At 38.3% G+C, this 16,872-nt stretch overlaps 3 protein-coding genes across 7 annotated transcripts in view; 1 reads left to right on the plus strand and 2 right to left on the minus strand.

The window, feature by feature from the left end:
• The window catches only part of LOC104938402 (zinc finger protein Eos), a 10,789-nt gene extending 1,563 nt beyond the window's left edge, over positions 1-9,226 (plus strand). The window contains exons 1-8 of one of the 4 annotated variants that reach the window (XM_027279508.1): positions 1,275-1,329; positions 2,351-2,408; positions 2,522-2,626; positions 3,416-3,670; positions 3,983-4,150; positions 4,236-4,385; positions 4,615-4,746; positions 5,100-9,226. In XM_027279508.1, coding sequence (XP_027135309.1) covers positions 2,369-2,408; positions 2,522-2,626; positions 3,416-3,670; positions 3,983-4,150; positions 4,236-4,385; positions 4,615-4,746; positions 5,100-5,992 — 1,743 coding nt within the window. In that variant the 5' untranslated portion in view covers positions 1,275-1,329; positions 2,351-2,368 and the 3' untranslated portion in view covers positions 5,993-9,226. Of the gene's footprint in view, positions 1-1,274; positions 1,418-2,350; positions 2,409-2,521; positions 2,627-3,415; positions 3,671-3,982; positions 4,151-4,235; positions 4,386-4,614; positions 4,747-5,099 lie in introns of those variants that run through there. The other 3 variants (XM_019272246.2, XM_027279507.1, XM_019272262.2) reach the window with 3 other exon arrangements.
• Positions 9,227-9,582: 356 nt separating this feature from the next.
• On the minus strand, positions 9,583-11,510 carry LOC104938406 (40S ribosomal protein S26). Its single transcript, XM_019272270.2, has 4 exons — positions 11,387-11,510; positions 10,103-10,280; positions 9,883-10,013; positions 9,583-9,678 (listed from the first exon to the last, which is right to left on the minus strand). The coding sequence occupies exons 1-4, from the start codon at positions 11,387-11,389 to the stop codon at positions 9,643-9,645; spliced, it is 348 nt and encodes a 115-aa protein (XP_019127815.1). The 5' UTR covers positions 11,390-11,510; the 3' UTR covers positions 9,583-9,642.
• Positions 11,511-14,439: 2,929 nt separating this feature from the next.
• Positions 14,440-16,872, minus strand: part of fkbp11 (FKBP prolyl isomerase 11) — an 8,131-nt gene continuing 5,698 nt past the window's right edge. Inside the window, exons 1-4 of one of the 2 annotated variants that reach the window (XM_027279395.1) lie at positions 15,862-16,341; positions 15,713-15,746; positions 15,487-15,557; positions 14,440-14,677 (exon numbers count right to left, since the gene is read on the minus strand). In XM_027279395.1, coding sequence (XP_027135196.1) covers positions 14,469-14,677; positions 15,487-15,557; positions 15,713-15,746; positions 15,862-15,979 — 432 coding nt within the window. In that variant the 5' untranslated portion in view covers positions 15,980-16,341 and the 3' untranslated portion in view covers positions 14,440-14,468. Of the gene's footprint in view, positions 14,678-15,486; positions 15,558-15,712; positions 15,747-15,861; positions 16,342-16,872 lie in introns of those variants that run through there. The other variant, XM_027279396.1, reaches the window with a different exon arrangement.

Below are 16,872 nucleotides of genomic sequence, written 5' to 3' on the forward strand. Positions count from 1 at the left end.
GTATATATATATATATATATATATATATATATATATATTGTTTGTATACCCGGAGTATTGTAACAAAACTAATTTCCCCCTGGGATTATTCAAGTATTCCTGATTCTGATATATATGTGCATGAATATGGATACGTTTATCTATCTATAGACACTGACAAACATTTGTAAGATCAGCAGCATTACAAGTAACAACACAGAACAGGCACACACCATATACAAAGACATGCAAGAAGTAAATAGACACCTTCATTCAAATTCAAATTAAAGTTGTCTATTTACTTATGCATGTCTGTGTACAGGTATGAGGTAAAAATTAAAAATTGGTGACAGTATAAATAGTATAAGGAGAAAGAACATAAAACAAAACTAAGAAACATAAAAACATGAAGAAAATAACTATATACATATTTGAAATATATATATGAATATATGAATATAGATACGTGTATCTATCTATAGACACAGAAATCAGAATCAGAAATATTGTATTAATCCCTGCAGGGAAATTTTAACACTATACACCTATAATATATCCAATTTAACACTATATACACAGGTATAAATAACAGTTAAATAAAACCAGTAACAGTAAAATAAAAACCAAGTAACAGTGAACTATGCAATATGTAAATCTAAAACCTTATAAAAGATCAGCAGCATTGCAAGTAACAACACAGAACAGGCACACACTATATACAAAGATATGCAAGAAGTAAATAGACACCTTCATTCAAATTCAAATTAAAGGTGTCTATTTACTTCTTGCATGTCTGTGTACAGCTATGAGGTAAAAATCGGTGACAACAGTATAAATAGTATAAGGAGAAAGAACATAAAACTTAAGAAACATAAAAACCTGAAGAAAATAACTATATACATATTTGAAATATATATATATATATATATATATATATGCATGAATATAGATACGTGTATCTATCTATAGACACAGAAATCAGAATCAGAAATATTTTATTAATCCCCTTTAACACTATACCCCTATAAGATATCCAATTTAACACTATATACACAGGTATAAATAACAGTTAAATGAAACCAGTAACAGTAAAATAAAAACCAAGTAACTATACAATATGTAAATCTAAAACCTTATAAAAGATCAGCAGCATTGCAAGTAACAACACAGAACAGGCACACACTATAATAAACCCTAAGGAGAAAGAAATCTAAATCTATTGACTCTTGTGCAACAAGTAACTCATGTTATTTATTAGAAATAATGTTTTCCTCTCACTCCCTCACTCTCTCCCTGCTTGATAGGCAGCCACATTTGAGGATGTAACCGGAACTTGTTCTGGAGCTGGAGGTAAGCGCTGCCGGGAGATGCTGCCGTCATAAACAGGCAGATGAAAATACAAGAATAACCTCAGTGAAAACGGCCCAGACAGGGACAGGTAACGCAGCTGTCACTCGGGAGAACCCGAACAACTTTTTTCCTTTTTTTTAAAAGTACTTTTATAGCTCACTCCTTTCGCTGTGCTGCTGTGTTTGTGTAAAAAGTCTTTCACAGAGGGGGGAGTGCTACATCAGCGAGCTAACTGGCTAGCATTGGGGAGGCGGTGGCTGCCATAGCAACCGTTTAGGAAACATTAGCCGCGGAGGCTAGCTCGGCTAACACAGCTCAGGCTCAAAACAAGACGCCGCAGAGGCTTCAATGTACAATTTAGCATCCAGTCAGCCACAAAAAACGCCGTCCCCCTTACATAGCTGACGTTATAACTCCGCTGCATGCTTTTTATTGAGCTGTCAAAGCATGTTGTTGTTGTTGTTGTAGTGTTGAGCTCAGCTAACGTTAGCCACCAAAAAAAAAAAAAGAAAGGCCGATCCGTAAACTTCTGTCTCTCCGTTATGTCTGTAAACGTCAAAGTAAACGCTTTGTTTGTTTCAGATGAGTCTAACGTTAGATTATCTTAACACTCACGGCCACTTTATTAAAGTTGTCATGGGTTAAATCAGCTGTGTTAGCGCTAACTTTAGCTGCTGGTTAACCACTTTTTGTTTTGTTTTGTTTAATGAACCCAGCTACATCAGCTGATCTTCAGCACATGTATTGTCACCTCCAGTTATATATCAGTGTGTTACCTGGCTGATCGACTTACTTATTGCACCGACAAGTTGGCGATAGTTGAGCTGAGATCTACGCAAGTTTTTTTTTAAGTGTTTTTAGGTTGTTGTCATTGATCATAACTTGAGTTTGATGCCAGTTTAGCTGCATGTGTGGCTTTGATTTTACAATGCAATGTAAAGCCTGTAACTACTGTGTGTTTGCCTGTTTGTAGTGTGTGTGTTTTGGTCTTCACCTCTGGCATAACTTGTCATTTTTTTAGTATTCAGCTTGAACTAGTATGGATGTTGATGACTGCAATGGCCGGTCTTACATATCAGGTAGGACTCTCATCTCGTCACAGATGATACTTTCCTCCTTCAAATGTTTGCGTGTTGTTCAAATAAATAACAGATCTTGCTTTTTGTTTCCTTTTTTTTTTGTTGTTTTGCAGCTAGCGGAGACTCCTCAATGGAGAGAGAGTTTACTGGCGCCCTCGGAGGTCCGACAGTGAGCACCCCGAACAGCAAGGAGACGTCTCCGAGTCGCTCGCTCAGTGGTCAGTAAAGAAATAAAATCTTCTTCGAGTCACTTCTTTATTAGTTCCCATTATATGTGGATATCTAATCTTTCTGTGACATGTCACATGTTTGTACAGACGTCTTTATTATTCAGATCACACTTACATACACATCTAATAATAACAATTTTGATTGGTTTGGTTACTGAGAGTTGTACATAGTGTTGCAAAAGGAGTGGAATATTTCCAGCAACTTTCCATTGGAATTTAAGCTGGGGAATTTTGGAAATATTCCAAATGTTCCAACTTCCTATGGAAATTTATGGGAATTAACTGGAAATTGGGGGTAAGCTGTCATCGTGATAAGATAGCCTCATAGATGGTCAATGAAATGATGCCAACTATATCTTATTTAGCATCTAACTTATCAGCTATACATTTCCATGTGCTATCTGCAAATTAAACATTAATACCATACATCAAATATATTTACCCCGTAATGTCATCAAAACTTAGTTCACTTTACGTAGTCCATGGGGTCAAATGTGTGGCTTCAATAGTCTTGCGCTCTGGTTCAGGTTGTAGAAATAGATAGAAAGCAGTGTGAAATCTGGTTGTTTTAGTCAAATTATGCAAAAATATATTTTCCTGCTTCCTGTTAAGGGCCAACATCAGTTTGTAAATTCCCAGTTTATTCCTGTTTTTCCCCCATGGAAAGTTTCCAACTTTGGAGATTCCCAGAATTTTCCAACCCGTAGTTGTACTCTCATCATTAAAAAGCGATGGCACGTAAATCAATGCTCACTCTGTTTTGTGTTTGCTGTGTAGCAAACTCCATCAAAGTGGAGCTGTACAGTGATGAAGACCCAGGTCGCAGTACTGAAGATGAAAGAGGGGAGCGGGTAGAGGAAGGAGGTCCAGAGCCGGGATCTGACGCTGTCGGAGGCTACAGGGAACCCACCAACCCTGACATCGTGCCAACCGGAGCCACCAGGATGCCTAATGGAAAACTCAAGTGTGACATCTGTGGAATGATTTGCATCGGGCCTAATGTCCTTATGGTGCACAAACGCAGCCACACAGGTGATTGGCAAGCCATAATGATGCTGATACGGTGAACACGATATTCATTTTGCATTACGCTTGTCTTTGTTGTTTGTTTCATATTAGCTAACATCAAAAATTGCAGTTTTATCCCCTGTGGAGAGAGTCAGACTGTTTGTACATGACTCTCACGACATGTCTGGACCACTCGTCGATTTCCTTCTAAAAGATTTTTGTACAAGGAATACAAAATCTCTTAATCTGTTTGTAAGACTGATTATTTATACATGAAGCCCGGTGTCCCAGACACTATAGACATTGTTAAAGAATTTCGGTTTGATCTATCCGCAGGCGAGCGGCCGTTCCAGTGTAACCAGTGTGGCGCCTCCTTCACTCAAAAGGGGAACCTGCTCCGCCACATCAAGCTGCACTCGGGAGAGAAGCCCTTTAAATGCCCCTTCTGTAGCTACGCCTGCCGAAGACGAGATGCACTCACCGGCCACCTTCGCACTCACGCAGGTAGGACAAACTCAAGCATGATGAGATTTAATTTTTCCTCTGATGAACAATGAATAACAACGCTGTCCTCTCACTTCGTCCCCAGTGTCCTCTCCAACTGTAGGGAAGCCTTATAAGTGCAGTTACTGTGGTCGTAGTTATAAGCAACAGAGCACCCTGGAGGAGCACCGCGAGCGCTGCCACAGCTACTTACAGAGTCTGGAGTCACAGCAGCCATCCAGTGCACAGAATACAGGTACTGTTTTATGGCATTCATGGAGATGACAAGTCTTTTTATCACAAAAGACAGTAACCTAAATCACAGTATGGTGTCGTGGTAGAAATTTAGTCTCCAAATCCAAATATCGGTTCAGATTCTACTGAAAACCGGCATACAGTTTAAACATTTTGGACAAATGCTGTCTAGGTAACAAGAACCCCCCCCCCAAAAAAATAACATTACAATTTGTTTGTACTCTGTGCAGGAGAGGAGATGAGAGAGCTAGAGTTTATACCAGACTCTCTACTGCAACCCTCCTCAGACAAGATGGCATTTATCGATCGGCTCGCCAACAGCATCACCAAACGCAAGAGATCCACACCACAAAAATTTGTAGGTGAGCATTTGGTCTCAGTGTGGACAGGTTGAGGAAACAGCAGCACTGATTGCATGAATTTGAACAATAGTACTGATCTCTGTGCTCGTGATGTGACCACCGGTCACAGAAGGAGAAGGTTGTGGTCCGAACAGCAGAGGACACAGGCTCAGGGCAAACAGTATAAATCAACCGTCTGCAGGAATGTTAGAATTTATTCACTTGTAGCCAGGATGGTTATTTGCATCAACAGTCTTCCTGCACATATTTAAATATCTAAACATATCTAATCTATAACTTTTTGAAAATGCAGTTTGTACGTCTTCACAGACTTCCATAGTACAGTATCATACGATTGTGTTTCTCTGTTGCAGGACAGAAGCACATACGCCTCAACCTTGCAGATGCACCTTATGAGCTCAGCGCTGGTTTGGATAAAGACAGGGAGATGCACGCAGGTGACCTTGAAGCCCCGCACTTTACCGGTCTGGGAGGAGAATACGCCGGTGTAGCAGGTAATGGAGGAGGAGGAGGGGTATCAGACACACTGAGGCCTCTACACCTTCCCACCACTCACCCTTCATGTTTATCAGAACTCAGGCCTCTCCACAGCTCCATTCACAACCCTGTCGCTCTAGGCCCGAGGCTGGATTGTACAGGGACTGGAGCTGGGCTGGGAGCTGTGGGTGTAGGTGGGAGGGAAGCAGCAGAGGGTCATGAAGATCTGCCCGCGGGTCGAAGTCACGCACCCTCGCCTAGCAATGGTTGCCAGGACTCCACGGACACAGAGAGCATGCCGGATGAGCCGTGCAACAGCACTGCTCCGACTCCGACCCTGCACAGTAACAACGGCCATCATCTTCTCCACTCCAACAACCATCACCCAGCGCCTCCATCCTCCGTTGCACATCACAGGAGTCGGGACAGACACAGTCCCAGCCACGCCAAAGACAGGGAGGTGGAACGAGAGGACGGAGGACACTCAGCCCTCCCGCCTCCCGCCGTTGCACCAACTCCCAGCTCACCTACAGCGCCCTCCTCCACCTCTAGGGAGGCTTTTCGGGTCGTAGACGCGGAGGGGCGAGCTGTGCGCTCCTTCCGTTGCGAGCACTGCCGCGTGCTTTTCCTGGACCATGTCATGTTTACCATCCACATGGGCTGCCATGGTTTCCGCCAGCCTTTTGAGTGTAACATCTGCGGCCACCGCAGCCAGGACCGCTATGAATTTTCTTCGCACATCGTCCGCGGGGAGCACATCCTTGACTGAGGATAGGAAGGGTGGACGAGCTGCTTCACCTAGAGCTATTTTTACACTGAGATAAGGACCTGGCTGGGTTTGGTCTGCACACAAGCTAAAGAAGACACTGATGACATGACTGAATATGAATATTTGAAACAGGCACTGGTACAGTTAACGTGTACCAGCATGAATGGTAAGCTTGTGTGTGTAAAGTTATAATAGTGGTCCTTAATGCACTTTGAACGATGAATCCATTTAAACTGCACTTTTAATTAAATGTATTCTAGAGTAGATGAAGAGCCAATGCACTTTTTCATCCGCGGATGTGCCTTGCTCCAAAATTCAGGATTTAAAACCTGATGCACAAATTGTGGTAGACAAATCTGACTTCTGTCCATAACCTGAAAACTTTCCCTTCTCGTGCACTTTAACAGAGACAATGTTTAAAAAAACAAACAAACAGTTAATATGAAGGCTCACCCACAGTTTTAAATGCCGTGCTCTAAAAACACTCCTCCAATGAAAAGAACAAACCTGGGGTCGATTCTCTTACGAGAAGCGAGGTGCAGACCAAACTCAGAGACCAGGTCCAAGTCGAATATGTGTTTTAAGGGGGTTGAACGTGAATTATAACTGCACTTTTGTTTTTAACGGGGTGGGGTGGACAGATCTAAATGAGTGTGTGTGATAATGTGTGTGTGTGTGAGAGAGGACATGAGAGACCCCGCGTTGTTGTTGTTGTTTTTTTTGTTTGTTTTTTTTGGAAGTGGAAAATGAAGGCCTTCGTGTGAATGGTGTGTGGCGCAGAAATGTTTTTGTTTTTCTTTTCCTATGACTGCTTTTGTTGCACTGATACCTGCCAGAATACTATGATTATATTAAACTATTTTATGGAATACATTAATGACCTGCACATTTCTGTCAAACCGTGAGAGCGACTCTCACTAGGAAAGGAGTATCACTGCCACAATCTTAGAGATTACTGAAGAGGCTAGGGTCTTTGTTTCTTTAAAACCATATCCCCTTTTCCTGACTAGATCAAACTGCAACACTAATCTATTTATGCTATATTTAAAGATGATTTTGGCGTTATATCTCATTGTATTGTGCCTTTCTTCACCCTGATCACACCTTGTTGACCAGACTGAAGGACATAAACTCCCATCTGTCATATTTCCAAGAAACAGACCATTGAAGCTGATTTTTAATTTACTGACTCTCCTCTTCTAATTAAATAGGGTTCATTTTCATTGATTTGTCGGCAAAGAACCAAGTCAGCTAATTTATCAAAGACTAAATGTGCACGGCGTTTGGCACATGCTGCTATGACGTGCATGAGTGCAGCGAGGAGTGGCAGTTTACCGCCGTCCTCGCAGGTTTAATTAAAAAAAAAAGATGTTTTATTTGAGCACATTTCAGTCCACAGAGTTTAAAATCAGTTGTGATCTGTAATAAATTCTCCGGTGCAGAAATTGAAACATACGTCAAGTTAAAAGAAAAACTGTCGGCCATTGATTCTGACTGTTTAGGTACTGAAACAATAGAGATGGTTGAATCCGGATCACAGATTTGGACTCAAAAATCAACAGGACGCGTGGATGAGACGTGTCTCCATGTGTTCTGAGCCCGTTAACCTTAATTATTAATGTTCTCATTGAACGAGATTTTAACTATTGGACATGATTTCATGAATATTTAGATTCTTTCAGCATCAAGTCTTTTGCAGTCCAAACAAACACCGAACGAGGCTTTAAATGAATGTTTATGGTTGGAATGGTTGTTTGGTTCTGTCACATACTGAATCCTGGACGGTACCGCTCATGTTTTTAAGTCGTGGTCTAGACGTTCCAGACGCTCTGAAATACTGTTTTTATAAAGAGGAATTTAAAAAAGAAAGAACGAATAAGAAGAACTTGGTTTTCATATTATTTTTAGATCACCATGAGCGTGGTTCTGTATAGTACCAAATAATGGTTCCCCCATGGCCGAGCCAAAGAACCACCACTTCCTACTGTTAAGCACTTTTCCCTACTACAGTGGCAAAATGAAAATAACGGTTAAAGTAAATGAATATATTTGTACATACGGTATGAATTAGGAAGAAGCTGCAAGGTAATATTTCTCTTTTCATTGCTGTCAGTAAAAAAAAAAAACTCGTAGATGTTTAAATCGTCTTTTTTTTTTTCACTTAGTTTTGCAGAAAACATTTTAAAAAGATCATGTGGGGGTTTCCCTTTCAAAATAAATCTTGTAAATGCTTACCTCAACTTACTCTTGTTTTAGGAGTCCCTTCTTAAAGTGGCTCTATATTTGTTTGGATACATAGTTAGGCTATAAAAGATTTAAAAGAGAAAGTCACGGACGATGCAGTATGATTTCACCAGTATAGAAACACATCCACTTAAAATAGGCGGTGAAAATATTTCTCTTCCAAAGTTGTAGTTTCATTTAATCAAATTATCTTGCCTTAATGTAAAAATAGAGACTGTTAAGTCAGTTAATCAAACACAGTTCCCTGCAGTCGATAAAATGTTTGCCAGCGACTTAAATGATTCGACACCAAAGTTGTCATTGAAAAATCACTGAGATTGTCATGTCACTTTGCATGAGAGGGAAAAAAAATGTTTTGATCAATCAATTTACATTTTATTTACTGTGTATATTTTGATTTTAGGCAACAACTTGTATCTACACGAGGGCCCAGGTGTGATTCTTCTCTTGTTGGTGTGATTTCTGTGTAGTAAGACTTTATTATTGTGCCTTTGGCTTGAGGTCTTTGCTTCGGTTTGACATCCCTCAACAGTTTTAGATTCTCACGTTGATTGTAAAGCTTGGTTTTTTCAGTTGTTACTCCTGTGAGTATTGCACATTTCAAAAGGCTCCACATACTTTTGGCCATCTTAAAAAAAAGCTGTAGAGTATATAGAAAACCAGAACTAGGTTTCTTATTGTTGCGAACACAGATTTATGAAAACAAGAACCGCTAGGAGCCAAAGAACCAAGGAGACATGAACTTAGCCTTTGCATAAAAACAGCAAACGCTTTGAGCCCCAGTCCTTTAATATTTGTATTCATAAAAGTTCACATGAAAATATTCATCCTTTATTTTGAAGTTGAAAGTTTGGATTTTTCTTCTTTTCCTTCTTCATGTACAACACTTAAGACAGTAATGTGCTTCTGAACCTGATGCATGTGGTACCAATGCTGTTTGCTTCTCGACCTACAACCCAGACATCTTTCCGTTTTAGTCACCAGGACAACCAAATAAACCGTCTACTCCACAGTTCAACATTATACTTCAAAAAAGAGACTGACTCCAGTTTTGTGGTATTTTGTTTTTCTTGTTGCACTGTTTGTTCCCTTCAGTTTTTACTTTTGTTAACCTCCCCCTCCCTCCTGTAAATGGTTTGATATCGCTTTAAATAACAGCAGAGCCTTTTTAAGTGTATCATATGTAATTATGCATTTGCGTAATTTGATCTTAAACTACTGTAAGTTTTGTACTGTAAGAAAGTCTATTCCAAATAAAATACTTGACAGGCCTGTCCTTTCCTAAAACTATTCAACATTGTTAGTAAAGAGAAAGAAAAAGAAAAAAAAACAGATTCACACATTCAAGTTTTTGTAAAGATTTTTTGAATTTATTCTTCAGGTGTACAGCATCTTCAAGTTCTGCTTTACATGGGCTTTGGAGGAGCTCTTGGTGCGCCGGCCTGGAGAAAAAGAAACAGACATTTAGATTATATAATCTCTGATATAAAGCCTTCTCACTGCAGACAGTGACTTGTTAAACACAGGTGTATCAAAGAACATTAAAGGCTGCATTACTAGATCTAAAAAAGGTGATGATCATTTGTTTTACTGTCAGATTATCCAAATTTTAAATAATTGTTACACTGAAACTGTTCGGTACTCACAGCAGGCCTGAATCTGGGCGGTGGCGTGCGGTCTTTCCTGGCCTCACAGGAGCGGTTCCTCACCACCTTACTGTGGATGGCGCAGCTGACACAGTAGTGCAGCTTCACATAGAGCTTGGGCAGAACATAAGCTGCAGAGCGGACAAAGGCACAGATGAGAACATGAAAATACAACGGCTCTGTAACGTGACATGAAAAACAAAAAGCAGACACCACTTACAGTCAAAGACGCTGGCCTCTGAGATGTCTCTCACGGCTGCCGCCTCCACGATGTTCCTGATGACGAACTTCTTGATGGCCTTGTCCTTGGGGACGCAGCGGGCACAGTTGGTGCAGCGGATGGGCTGCACGTGGCCACGGCCCTTCTTGGCACGACCGTTATTCCTCCTTTTCTTGGTCTGGAAGACAGTAAGAAAGTTATTTTTTTATTAGAAATTGCAACATTATTTGTGTCATGGTCAGTTTCTTTGCAATATTTCTTACACTATGGTCACTTTACATTACAATACTCTATATATCATGCCACTTTTATCCTCAGCGATGATTGATTGTTTTTTCGCTGCACCATATTTCTGTGTGGGTTATTTTTGCTTTTTCTACGTTTTTCTAATCCTGTAGTGTGTGCCACACTTTCCTCTGCTGCTGTAACAAGTACATTTCCCCATGGTGGGATGAATAAAGTATATCTAATCTAATCGGCTTGTAAACTTGCAGCAATGGGCAACGGTGCCTTGCTCAAACTAAGTCTCGATGGACTGAGTTAAAATGTATCAAACAGTATCATGTGTACATCATGTTCACTATAGTTTTAACATAAAACAGCCCCTAATACTACCTACCACTGAGCATCAGTTTAATGCCACAGTCCCGTTTTTAAATGCTCCATAGATAAATTTAGTTTGTGACACTCCTGGAAATGTAGAATATCAACTTTAAATGTTTTTTCCCCCAAACATAGACCAACAGAAAAACAATTAAAGGATATAAAGAGACAGACTGCCACACTTAAAGAGTCCAAATCACAATGCCGATACAAAATATCAGTAATTTGTGATTTATTTCAGTATTTATAGTTTATTACTGATGCATTAGCTCGTGGATCTTTCACGCCGTGTGCGCGTGATGGCTGCGGCGGCGTCTCGAGCCGGCTGCTATTGCACCACAGGGTTAAAAATAAAATAAATAAAGACAATAATTAAGCTTTAAATGATTTGACACACCGTCACGTCAAACTAAACTGTGGATTTAATCCACTCTGAGTTTGTCTGTCGGCACGTTCAGTCTCCTCCGTCCACATGCACAAAACGGCTAGCGTGCTAACACTAGCACCAGGCCCAGCTCACGTTTTTAATCGTTTTTAAGCGACATTAGAAGAAAACTTCCTACATTTATGTTCGGTTATGTGGTTAAAACACCCAATAAGAGACATTTATGTGTGATTTTCCGACTGAAATGTCGGGTTTTTTCTGTTTTGGCCGCACGGCCGCCGCTCAAACACACTCACCATGTTGCACGGGAAGCTGGAAAGAGGACCGGAAGAGGTGGCACCGCGAGAAGTAGAGCTGTCCGCCCCGCCCTCGAGATCTTTTTTATTTATGAAATACAAGCTTGTTTTATTTGTGTTTCTTTTATTTAAAATGTTTGTGTTCTGAGTGTGATTAAACACAAATAAATAACATCAAATATCAAAAGGAAAATGACGTTAATAATGTTTTATTCGCGGAGGGATATCAGTGTACTCCATGTTTGTGCTAGCGTCACCCGAGGGAGCGGAGTTATCTGTTACTGCAACACGGAGGAGGAAAGCGGTGCCGTCGAGCAACGCTGTGGAATAAAACGAGCACACCTGTGTTCTCCAGCTCCACGCAAAATGTAAAAAATATATGTGTTAAAATGTAAAGTGTAAAAATATATGTTAACAATATAATAATATATGTGTTGAAATGTATAAAAATATATTTTACAATATAATAATATATGTGTTACAATAAATAAAATATGTTACAATATAAATAAATATATGTGTTGAAATGTAATAAATATATATGTGTTACAATATAATAAATATGATGTGTTAAAAATGTAGTTAATATATGTTAAAATATAATTAATATATGTTTTACAATATATAAATTATGTGTTAAATGTAATACATGTGTTACAATAAATAAATATATGTGTTACAAATTTAAATAAATATATGTACAATATAATAAATATATGTGTTAAATGTTAATACATTTCTTACAATATAATTAAAATCTAGTGTTACAATATAATAAATATATGTGTTAAAGTGTAATAAATATATATGTGTTACAATATAATAAATATATGTGTTAAAATGTAGTAAATATATGTGTGTTACAAGATAATAAATATATGTTAAAATATAATAAATACATGTGGTAAAATGTAATACATGTTACAATATAATAAATATATGTATTAAAATATAATAAATATATGTGTGTTAAAAACTTAAAATATAATAAATATATGTGTTGAAATGTAATAAATATATGTGTTACAATATAATACATATGTGTGTTGAAATATAATAAATATATGTGTTAAAATGTAATAAATATGTGTGTTCAGTTCAATTTAAGTTTATTTACTTAGCTCCAAATCATAACAGAAGTCATCACATGACACTTTCTATATAAAGCAGGTATAGACGGCACTCTTTATAATTATTTACAGATTATTATTTATAGTTATTCAAGTCAATTCATGTGACACATGTTATGGACATAGTCTGGTAAAACAATAATGTTCAAGAAATCTAAAAAAAGATTTCTGACTGGAATGATTTACATTTATCCACCTACCGTGAGTGATGAAATGAGAGATTATTTCTGTTTTTATTCATGGTTTGATTGTACTGTACATTTGATTTTTAAATGTTGCTGTAATGTTTTAGTTTTATACAGCGTTTTACTACTCAAGTCTCAAGACCACTTTTTAAATGCCTCAGTCTCAGACAAAGAGGAGTCTGGATTTTAGTTCAAGACCAGTCAAGACCACAAATGTGGGGACATCTCTTAATTGAAATCTTAATTTATTTATTTAACTGTCTGACTTGAGTCAGATTTGAAAGTGAATTTAACTTTGTAGTAATGTTAAGTTCTAAATATGACCTGATCACAGAAGTGTGGTTTTTCACACATGAATAATACAACTTTGAGGAAAATTAAACAGACATAATCATTTTCAAGGATTCAAGGATTAAAATTAAACAGACATAATCATTTTCAAGGATTCAAGGATTTCAAGATTTTTATGACTTTATGTCTTAATTAATTTTAGATCGTACGATAAGTTACTATTCTGCCGTTTCCTGTGCATACAAATACCATCTAGTCTACAGCAGTGCTCACGATGACATCAAAGTAAGGATGATAGGTTTCATTTTATTAAATCCACTACATAATTTATAAATGGGGGCAGCGTATTTATTCAATATTCTGTTGATCTTCCTTAAAAATTAGGCAAAATGTATCTTGTTAAACCCACCACATGATGCTCCTATCATCTCCAAAGACTGTCTCTTAGCAACATGCCACATTAAATTGTGTTGAGTGTTTCTACATCAGACTCTCAGTTAAAAGTGCATTTGTAAATGGTCTGCCCTTTACAAGGTTATAAAGAAGCAGGTCTAAAGCACACTGCAGTTATTTAATATAATAAAATACACCCAAAGAAAATGTCAGTAAAGTGTCCTGCCTCTTACATAAAAGTGTCCTTGGACTATTTTTATGTTTTATACTTCTGTTTGTGCTTCCTCTTTTCATAGGTTCTGTATGGGAAGGATGCTTTCTAACAGAGCCACCACCTACAGTCTTGTCTCTGCTTTTAGTGATGAGTTTTTATTTGTTGCAGTTATGTATTGTGGTTGTGGCAATGTAAGCTCCAGCTCCTCCTGTCTGCATGTTGAAGTGTTCTTGGGCAAGATACTGAAGCCCAACTTACTCCCACTGGTTTAGACGAGCACCTTGCACAATAACTCGCTGCCAGTGACTTTCCATGCATGTACATGGTGAGGTCTTTGATGAAGGTGTGGACTATCCTGGCTGATCCTAGCCGTCTTCTTTCAGATCGAGTTGGCCGCAGGTACAGTGCAGTACCGATAGATTTGAAGATTTGGTCCTTCTACCACTGACCTTTTAAATAACTTCATGTGATCTTTACATTGCATTTATTGTTTATTGTTGTCTTATGTCTTATGTAGTGTGTAGTTACTGCTGGATGTACAACAAATTCGGAGATAGAGTGTGTGCATGTGAGTGAGAGGCAAATATAAACGCAGCCATTTATAATAAACTATCACAATGTTCTGCCAATGCTGTTGTTTCTGGATATCAGATTGAAGACTTCATGTGTCTGAAACTTCTCTGACCAACACGCACTCATGATGTCTCAGCCAACCATCTCTGACTCAGCAGTTACTAGAATAAAGCACATTATAAACACTAAACTCAAAAGGCCGTAATTAATTAATAGCATGACTTATTACTAAATAAACATGAAAAAGCCAAAATAGAATTAAAAAATTTTATTTAAATAGTTCTGTGCTTTTGTTCTTATTTCTTCTTGCTCTTCTTATCCTTTGCCTTCTTTTTGCTTGGCTTCTCGGCGTTGGCCTTTTTGTAGAGGTAAAGTCCCACCATGCCGAGCAGAGTGGGCACCAGGGCCAAACACACGAGGGGGAACACGTCGTTGACCATTTTCTGCCACTGCGTCTGCTGCATCAGGGAAACCACCTCCACCTCGAACTCAAGAGTAGCATCACCTACGGCACATCGAGTTCAAATTCAATGTTTGTTTGTTTTTTAAAGATTTCACCCAGTTATATTTATATTGAGAATATGAAACACAAGATGACTGTATACACTGTTGCCCGTAAAGTTGGAATAATTTTGTTTTCAGACACATTCCTCTTTTTATTCCTATTCATCCACATCAGGTGAATTGTGGATTTATTTTCACTGTGATATGTTTGGAAGAGACTGATCAATAAAGTCTTGAGAAGAGGTAAAAATCTTCCAACTTCATGGGCAACAGTGTATTATTATAGTGAAGGCGCAAAGGATATTATTACATCTAAACATATTTAAAGAAAAAGGCTGTGATTGTTCGTTTGTTGCCAACAACCAAAAAAACTGAATTAAAGATACACATCAGTGAGCCACAACATTGATGTGGGTGACACATCCTTTCTTACGATAAGCGTGGGCACTGTAGTTTATTTCCAACATACACTAATGTGTATTAATCAGCAGCTGAAAATAGTCCCTAACAAATATTTAAGGTGCATCTGCTTTTCTTTTCTTTTCTTTTTTTTGAATGAGCTATATTTTATGACCAGTCCTTAAGAGAGTTCGTCCTCACACAGCGGGTTCAGGGCTGGTTGTGACCAGATAAGCCATAAATACATACATACATACATACATACATACATACATACATACATACTGAGAAACACCTTGTTGGTTTTGGTCTTTTTCATGGGATTTGTTGGCATGACAACCAGTTTAATCGTGCTAATCTACATGATCGCAGTTGTGAAATTGTGAGTTGAGTGCAAACACTGTTCAGTACCTGGAATCGTAGGAGGGTAACCTTTTTTTCCGTAAGCAAGGTGAGATGGAATAGTGGCTTTGATTTTCTGCCTGAAAAGACAGAGAAACACAAATTACATTTACTGAGAGAGAGCAAGTCTCAGATTTGTTCATTAAATGTTGTATTCAATTTTATAATTTCACGCATGCGGCTGTTGAAGAATAAATGTATTGTTAAGCCTTGTGGACCTTCACTCTTCACTTACCCTTCACATACACCAACCAAGGCTTGCTCCAGACCTGATAAGAAAATCACACAGAGAAAGTCAATCAGCAAAGCAAGCACAGGCTGCATCTCACAAAATGAGTAAATCAAAGTGAATGAGCGACACAAAAGGATTTACTGTCAATTTACCAGCAATGACTGTCCTCTTCCCCAGCTCGACAACAAGAGGGTCCAGAGACAGTGATGAGTCGATCACCTTTCCATCCTGCAGTTTACCCTGGAGAGTGAAACATAAAGTGTGCGGCATGAGATGGTGACATGAAAGGAAAATACTGAGAGAGTTTCACAGCTAACCATCTGCAGCCGGTTATCTTAGTTTAGCACAAAGACCAGAAGAAACAGCTAGTCTGGTTCTGGCTAAACTCAAACAAGCAAATATGCCCACCAGCACTCAGATCCAGATCCAGATTCAAAATCAAGCTCTGTGTTTTATCCTGTTTCAAGTCTTTACTAAGCCAAGCCAACTGCCTGCTGGCTTAATATTTAACAAACATGTATGTGAAAGATAGTCGGATCTTTCTTCTCGTCACTCTCTTGGCAAGAATTCAAATACTTGTCTAATGATTCCTATAACAGTCGTAAATAATCATGAGGGCGATAGACATTTATGATTTTTATATTGGAAATAATAAACACTTATGTAACAAACAAATATGAGCACATTATTTTTGTATGGAAATATAAAATACTTCATGAACATATGCTAATATAACCGATAATAAAATGTTTACTTGTGTCTCACATTGTACAAAGAGAGCAAGGACATGTGTTTTCAGCTACTGTCTTTTTTTTTTCTTTTTTTTTTTTTTTTTTTTACTTAAATTTAAGTAAATGCTGTTATGTCTTCTATAGATTTGGCTCCAGAGACTGTGGATTTGAAATTGAACACACTGAATTGGATGGCTTTCCTGAGGCAAGCCTATCAATAGCTACATGTGGGGACCCAAACATGCAGGAGTACTTGGACTTTGCTATGGAGCGCCATCAACTACAGAAGCCAGAAAACTGGGAGTCTGCAACAGGACTGTACATGAAGCTAAAAGAAATTGCTCAGCTATAAAACAATCAAAAAGTTAATAGTCTTTGAGGCTTTTTCTTTTCTTCCTGCTATTTATTTCAGAGTGATTAAGATGTTTTTTT

This window comes from Larimichthys crocea, chromosome VI, assembly GCF_000972845.2.
Source record: "Larimichthys crocea isolate SSNF chromosome VI, L_crocea_2.0, whole genome shotgun sequence".
NCBI lineage: Eukaryota > Metazoa > Chordata > Actinopteri > Sciaenidae > Larimichthys > Larimichthys crocea.